Source organism: Montipora foliosa, chromosome 2 (genome assembly GCF_036669935.1).
Source record: "Montipora foliosa isolate CH-2021 chromosome 2, ASM3666993v2, whole genome shotgun sequence".
NCBI classification, from domain to species: domain Eukaryota; kingdom Metazoa; phylum Cnidaria; class Anthozoa; order Scleractinia; family Acroporidae; genus Montipora; species Montipora foliosa.
Window position 1 is genome coordinate 35,052,843 of NC_090870.1, and position 7,500 is coordinate 35,060,342.

Here is a 7,500-nt window from a genome sequence, read left to right on the forward strand (position 1 = left end):
TACATGTACATGTATATATGAAAAACATCTCTAAAGAATTTGGCAAATTTCCATAGTCACCTCCAAACCCCAAAATAATGTATGTTTTTAACTACAAGGAAGAGAGGCTATAGACGAAAGAGAGATATGTTCGCTACAGACGAAAGAGAGATATGCTCCTGTGTGGCTTCATAGCTCAGTTGGTGGAGCATTGCAACAGCATCACAGAGGTCACAGGTTCAAATCCTATTGGAGACAGATTCTGTGTAAGATTGTGATAACTGGTTTCTGTTTTTCTTTATGCAGATGGCATGTCACTTCCACAGATATCGATCAACCTCGAGCAAGAACCACACAACCTTTAAGAAGACACGTGGTAAATGGTCCAATGTTTCCCCGTTAACATTTTTGACAACAAATTTTGTCAAAGAAATTATTGACCTCCCTTTCACAAGCAAAACCTCCAGTTTGGCTAGTCTAAAGAATGCTTGTTCCCTTAATTTTGGTTGGTTTTACAAGTTTTCTTTCCTGTAACAAAACGTTTGGTTACAAAGCAAAGTATGTGAATGAAAGGACTTGCTGTCAAGGAGCTTTCAACATTATGGACTAAAAAACTTCATTGAAAAAATGCTGGAGGAAATGTTCACAAACATGTATTCTTTATATACATGTACAATTTGAAGGGCTAAAATGTGTAGTAGTTCTTTACTTAGCCCACAAATTGAATGATCAATCTAAGGTGATACGGAGTTTACACATACTTTAAGCTTGCAGTGGACGAAAAAGATACTACCCATTGGCAAGTGAAGTGTGTCAGCTCTTGTAACATGCAACATGTGACAAAGAAAGGTAATTTGGTAGACGAGAAGAACACCTAAGAGTTTCGAAAAATAACCCCTCCATCGTGAAAAATGTTTCCCAGGTTACTAAGCTACTGATCCAGCCTTCTCAAAATGTTTTTCGGGAGCAGGTCATAAGGAAGGTAAAGATGGTTTGGTGCTAAAGGCACCCAAGCGAGTGCCCAAAGGATGCAAGCTTCTAGGGGGGTCTCGGGGCATGCTCCCCTAGGGATTTTTTCAAATTTAGACATTCACAAATGCAATTTAGTGCAATCTGGTGGATTTCAAGTGACGAACTTTCACATATGGAATTGACACTTGCTTGGAGTCTGATAAGAAATACTGGAATGCTAGTTAAATAAACATTGCATGTGCGCGAGGCAAAAAAATATTGTGGACACGAATTTGTTCGTCAAGCAAACTTTTTTCAAGCTTTTAGAATATCTCCAGTGACTTCACGTTCCAGCTAAAATGTATTGTGACTGACATTTTCTGACTGGAAGGAGACGGTCAAGCTTTCTGAGGAGACCGCTCATTGAGCCGTCGACCGGCCGATTTTGAGAAGGCTGCTGATCATTTAATAAGTAAAACAAACATCAGTCCGTAATACTACAAAATGCTCGATCTACAAAGTTACAGACACAAGCACAGTCTAAGAGGCATGTCCTGAGGTCTGTAACCCACTTTCCAAACTTTCCTGTTGACGACTAAATGCCCAGCCAAGATCATCAAACAGAAACACAATTGGAAGTTGTTTCGTAAAGTAGGTTTTATGCAGATTCTCATTGGCAATCGTTGTGCTGATTATCTAACAGTTCTAGGGCTATCAAACAAGCTCTATCTGCATGACTCTAGAGGGCATTTTTTTGGGTTGAGTTTTAGGTCATAGGTTGACTTACTGTATAAAATAAGTATGGTATTACACTAAGAATAGTGGGTATCTACAAAACTGGCAGTCAACCATTTGATGTCTGCAAGGCAAGTTCAGAACCCTTGTATCTTTCTAAAAAAGGATTAAAATCTTAATAGACCTGTGACAGTAAACAGGTGTATTGTTTATACTGCAGGCAAAGTAATGAGCAGCAGCAAAATGCCTTATTTGTTTTGTCCCCATGTATTACATTTTTCAATTACCGTATTTACCCGTGTATAAGTCGATCCCATGTATAAGTCGACCCCCCATTTTTGATGGCAAAAAACGCAATTTCTTAATTTCTTTGTTAAATGTTCATGGGACACTAATCTTGTATTCTTCGATTTCTGGAAATGTGGATACACAAAAAAATCAGGGCCTCAAGTGCTTAATAGTTTCGTTGTTCAACAGCTGTTGTATATGCGGGCATTTTGTCCTTGAGTTTCGAAAACATTCTCAGAAAATCGAACATGTAAACCTCCAACTCACCTGTTTCGTTGTTCAAGGATAAAGGGCTTTAGAGGATAAGCACAATGCAACATCACAGAAGCAGAAGTCAATCTTTGAAAATAACTTGCGAATGACGATGCGAAAATGTGCAAGGTTTTATTGGTCCTTGATTTATAATTTCTCAAATGACAAACAAAACAAAACTCATAAACCAAACAATACGAAGTTTGCAAAAGCATTTAAATCTGCCAGGTTTGTATAAAGAATAAAAAACATTCATTACCAACCAACATTTTCACGCAACGCGAGTGACGATGCTTGCACGCAAACACGAGGATATTGCGCCAGGTTACTAAGCCATTGAACGATCGTGTTTTATTCGAAGAAACAGAAATGACTTTTACAGCTTTCCGCCTTTGGAAAACGAAAATTTCCAGTGTCTATTTCATATTTGTGCTTGTGAAAATCTTCAACATTTAGAGTTGGACAAATCCTTTTTCATTTCAACTGGAATTGCTTACATTCGTATTGAAGTCTTTTGTCATTCATTTTGAAGTCTTTTACGTCGGCTTTTGTCCACTGCCTTCGTTATGCCCAAGACAACGTTAACATTATTATGTTAATTTTGAATAAATTACTCAGCTGGAACTTGGCTCGAAATCTTTGACCCGTGTATAAGTCGAGTGCAATTTTTGGAGCTTCTTTTGAGGCCATAAAAGGTCGACTTATACACGGGTAAATACGGTAAATTGTAACTTAGCAGGCGACTAACAGTGAAAAACAGGTGGACTGGTTTCCCTGCACATCAGATGTGCAATTATAATGTAAATATATCTGATGAAAGAAATGTTTATATTTTAAGTGCAATTGTCTCTTTTAGCCAAATAAACTACATCTATGAAGCCACACAGTTGGGATTAGATCAATTTTTTGGGCTAATGTGCATTTGAAAAGTGAGCTACAAACAGAAGAGAGGCTATAGACGAAAGAGAGATGTGCTCCTGTGTGGCTTCATAGCTCTGTTGGTAGATCATTGCAACGACATTGCAGAGATCATGGGTTTGAATCCTGTTAGAGATGCCTGAATTTTTCAGTTGTCTAAAAGAGATAATTAGTGCTTTAATTGTCCAGGTACTGTAAGTGAAAGGATCATTTCTTTTTTCCTTAAAAACATTCTGTGACTGAATGTGGATATTCTGCAGAAAATGATCCATCCAGGCTAAAAGAAAACTGTAAACTTTGCAAACAGACTAATGGTGCATCATAATGCTTTTGATTTGAAAACTCATTTTGCCATTTCAAGTTTACGATAATATTTCTTTGTTTGTAGTTGTAAACACATAACTTTATGCTCTTAGGACAAAAGAAGAAGTCAAGGCTTTGCCTATCCAATATCTAGATTAAAAGAAGACGATTTTCAGTTTCTGAGAGAGCACGCAAGTCATTTTCAGCAAATATTCAAAGAAATTCATCACGTAAGCTTCAAGGTTGAAACCAAACCATCCTGCACCCTACATAATCACACAGCATTGCCAACTTCTTGCTACAAATCTACACCCCAATACATGTCAAGTTGTGCTCAGGAAAAGAAAGTCATCATAAATCATATGAAGGCAAATTTAATCTAATGTTTCATCTTGTTAGAAAAACACTAGCCCCATTCACAATTGTGCTGCAAAATTTTTATCTCAGAAATCTACATACATCTGTATTAAGCAATCCTTAATGAGCATTCAGAAGGGGGGTCAAATTCACGGCACCAAAGTTTCATGATTAAGCTTTTTTTTTCCATCCGGGGATGACAAATGCAACAGCCGTTGCTAGTTTTGGGGAAACTGACACTTAACCCTTAACAGATTGAGAAAACTAGGCATTCCAGAAATTAACAACTAAGTACTAAAAAGTGACAAAACAAAACTATGCGTTGAATCATAATCATGTCCTTTTTTATGTTTACACTTGAAGACCACTGGACGTAAGCTCTGCATGGTGAGCATTGGTTTTGTTGTGGTTCTTCCAACAAATTGTCCATTTTTCACAAAATGGTTGATTGTAGTACATCAAGGATGTAGGCCTGATGTTTCCTCTTGTCTTTTATCACTGTCACCCACAAAAGCAAAACCAGCAACAACAAAATGCATGTTAACAGCATTTATGTTACAAAAGATTGAAAGCAATTTCAGAAGACACTATCGTTTTATTGTCATAGTATGAACAATGAGACAAATAGCAGTGGTTTCAACAAGTACAAACCTCCAACGAAAACAATTTCATCAGCTACTTCACTCAGAGAAGTCAGCTACGTTTCCCAAAACTGAAGTAAATAAATTCAGATTCTTTCAAACCTAAGATTGCAAATCAGTAATTATGAAAATAGGGTTCTTTAGCAACGTCAATGGTGACGGCAATGAGAACGCCACAAATTTGCATATTTAGTGGGCAAAAACTATAGCTGTAGACGCTTGGCACGTGTGATTTTCCCTTTCGTCCATTTCTTTGTCGGGGTCAGCAAAACAATACCATATAATCAAATTTGAGGTTTTATGGAGGACGTCACCACTTGGAGATAAACTTTCATTTAATCTCCTATATTTAACAAGACTCACATCGGTTTCATTCTTGCGGGACTGCCACACCATTATCATGTTAAAAAGCTTGGAATAGTCACGAAGTGATTACAAGAACGATTTATGTTTTGCGATGACGTTCTTGTTGCTGTTGCCAATCCAGTCGTCGTTGCTAAAGATCCCTGATGACTACTCGAACCAGCTACCAACTTCAAGCTTTATTAAAAACCCTGATGTAGCAGTAAATGCTGTTCACATGCAAATAAGTGGCTGGCTGCTCAAGAATTATACTGCCATACTTATTATGGTATGTCTCACTCAGAGGAAAAAGGTGATTATACACAAGAAATTTACATGTATTAACTCCCTACAATGGCACATCATAAGATCCACAGACATTTTTAAGGCAACAGCTTGCTTGTTACAAGGAAATTACACTTGTCACTTCCCATTGATTTATCCTGAAAACAAAACATGCAAAGAGGACGAAGGCAACACGCTCGTTCACCACCATACTATTGAAACTGTTCGGGAATATCGAAAACAATACTCTTACCTGAACCACCAGCCCCGTTTGATGATACGCTGCCCCATGTCTTTACTTGCGATTGTTGCTGCTTTACTGGTTGTGTTTGCGATTGTCCCGAGTTTTGCGACTGTGTTTGAGGTGGTTGTGGATGAGATGGCGGTGGAACGGGCCGCTGAGGTTGCAACAGCGGCTGTTGAGTACTTGGCACATTTGTTTGTTGAGGCGTAGAACTCGGAGGTGCTGACTGTGGAGCTCCTTGAGTACCTTCTGGGGGTTTCTCCTTCGCACTGCCCCATCCTCCTCCACCACTTGGTACTAAAGAAACAGTAGGATCGTTGCCAGAGTTTTCGCTTTTTAAAGACGGGAGATTCGCTGGAGGTGGGATTCGACGACTCGCACCGACTTTTCCGAGGCTCTGCAGCCCATGACGTGCCGCTCCTGTGGATAAAATAAACTTACATTCAATTCAAGAAAGCTTTTAAAGCAATGCTTCACTTTTCGATGAAGTAGGTATAGCGACTGCCAAACCGGAAGCCACGTCGCAACGCTTGTAGATTGCAGCTAAAACATTATACAGACAATACTGCCAATGCATTCTTCAGCCGCCTTTAACGGTGTCAACTATTAATCCCTCCAAATCGACACAATAAAACACTCAGGTACAGGAAAAACGCAAACCTGAAGATGTCTTGGTTTCGACTTTCGTGCCTTTGTACGTTTGGTTCAAGTTGAGTGAAGAATATTTCGTCTTCCCCGCATTTTCCTTTACTTTAAGCCCAAACCTGTCGGACATTCTGGATAGGTAGTCATGAAGATAAAGCGGTGCAAAATGCCCAAACTTGCAAATCCCTTCAACTTCAAAATTTTTGGCGCAAACTCAATATGGCGGAAGGGCGACAAGCTTGGTGACGTTTGACAGCGTTTTTCACAGTGACTTGTAGTTCGTCTCCAACAAAAAGACAAAGCGAAATTTTTTTAAAGGGTTCCTTTTGAACTAGAAATTTACCAGAGGCCAAGTATTCGCGGGATTGTTCAGGATGGTTCAGATGGAAAACTCAAAGCCAAGATGGTCGAGGAAAGCGACAACGTCAAAGACAGCAGCAATTAAAATTTTATGCGTCTCTCGACGCGAAGAATTGTGTTCCGGATGACGTAATCTGATTCCGACAAGATACGACTGTGACCGGAAATTGCCGAAGAATCAGGCGATTGACGTGTAAGGATCCCTCAAAAGAAAAGACTGAAATAGGTAAGAAAAAGATATTTTCATGCGATCCGGTTGCCCTCAAACTGAATTTTAAAACAATTTCTCATAATGAAAATTCCTTTTCCGCACTCCTACACAAGAGCAAATGAATAGTTTTTGCCGAATGCAAAACAGCTCAGTGAAAACCGAATATTGAAATAAAAGCAGAAGCTATCGAAGGTCCCATATCATTGGATTTGACTTATTCTCATTTCCTTGTACTCGCAGAATGGATTTATGAACTTGTTTTTTGGTTGGTTAGTTGGGGTGTTCGTCATTTCCCATCGTGAAACAAAGCGAAAGATGAAAGGAAATGGAGTTGACATGTAAGCTTGCGTAAGTTAATTTCAACGATCCAGCTGGATGACGGATGAGCTTAATAATTAATTCAAGCCTTTCAAAAGGTTTGGTGCCTAAACTACCTGACAAAATTGGTGGATGCTGGAAAATTTTCTCCCTCAAAAATGGGTTTCGTGCTTGCAACTAAAGATTTTTAAGGTAAGAAGACGTACGATCGTTTCTCACGACGTAGACACATAGTTTGTAGCCCGCGACGTTTTGACCGCTTAGTGTTGGTCTTAAATTTCCGGAGGGGTCCGATTCGAAATTTTTCCCTCGGCGGTTCGTTGACGTACCAATCTCTGTCGTGTGTTCTACGCTTCGAAAATAGGTCAAACAGATTGATAAAGGACAATACAGCCTGAAGTAGACCAGCAGTGTATAGTAAACGATCGAACCCCCGCCGTGGTCTAGAAGATAAATGACTACAGCGTGAGACAAGTGATCATACATTTAATTATTTATTTACCACCATGATGACCAATTCATAATCACTTATTTTACGATGTTTAAGTTGATATGTGGGAGGGATGGTAGATTAGTTGACGGTCAAAAGGACGACTGAAAGATCAGTGTTAAGCAGGATTCGGAACTACGACCACCGAAAGACCGATCGGATGCTCTGTCCATTTAGCCAA

General features: G+C 39.2%; 2 protein-coding genes across 5 annotated transcripts in view; one reads left to right on the forward strand and one right to left on the reverse strand.

The window, feature by feature from the left end:
- The window catches only part of LOC137992936 (protein PRRC2C-like), a 30,467-nt gene extending 24,092 nt beyond the window's left edge, over nucleotides 1-6,375 (reverse strand). Inside the window, exons 1-2 of the mRNA XM_068838525.1 lie at nucleotides 5,956-6,375; nucleotides 5,305-5,715 (exon numbers count right to left, since the gene is read on the reverse strand). Of these exons, the coding sequence (XP_068694626.1) occupies nucleotides 5,305-5,715; nucleotides 5,956-6,070 (526 nt within the window). The 5' untranslated portion in view covers nucleotides 6,071-6,375. The remainder of the gene's footprint in view (nucleotides 1-5,304; nucleotides 5,716-5,955) is intronic.
- Nucleotides 6,376-6,435: 60 nt separating this feature from the next.
- The window catches only part of LOC137992937 (monocarboxylate transporter 13-like), a 25,891-nt gene continuing 24,826 nt past the window's right edge, over nucleotides 6,436-7,500 (forward strand). For all 4 annotated transcript variants that reach the window (XR_011121780.1, XR_011121781.1, XM_068838526.1 and 1 more), the window contains exons 1-2: nucleotides 6,436-6,526; nucleotides 6,752-7,021. The gene's annotated coding sequence lies outside the window, so the exon portion shown is untranslated. The remainder of the gene's footprint in view (nucleotides 6,527-6,751; nucleotides 7,022-7,500) is intronic.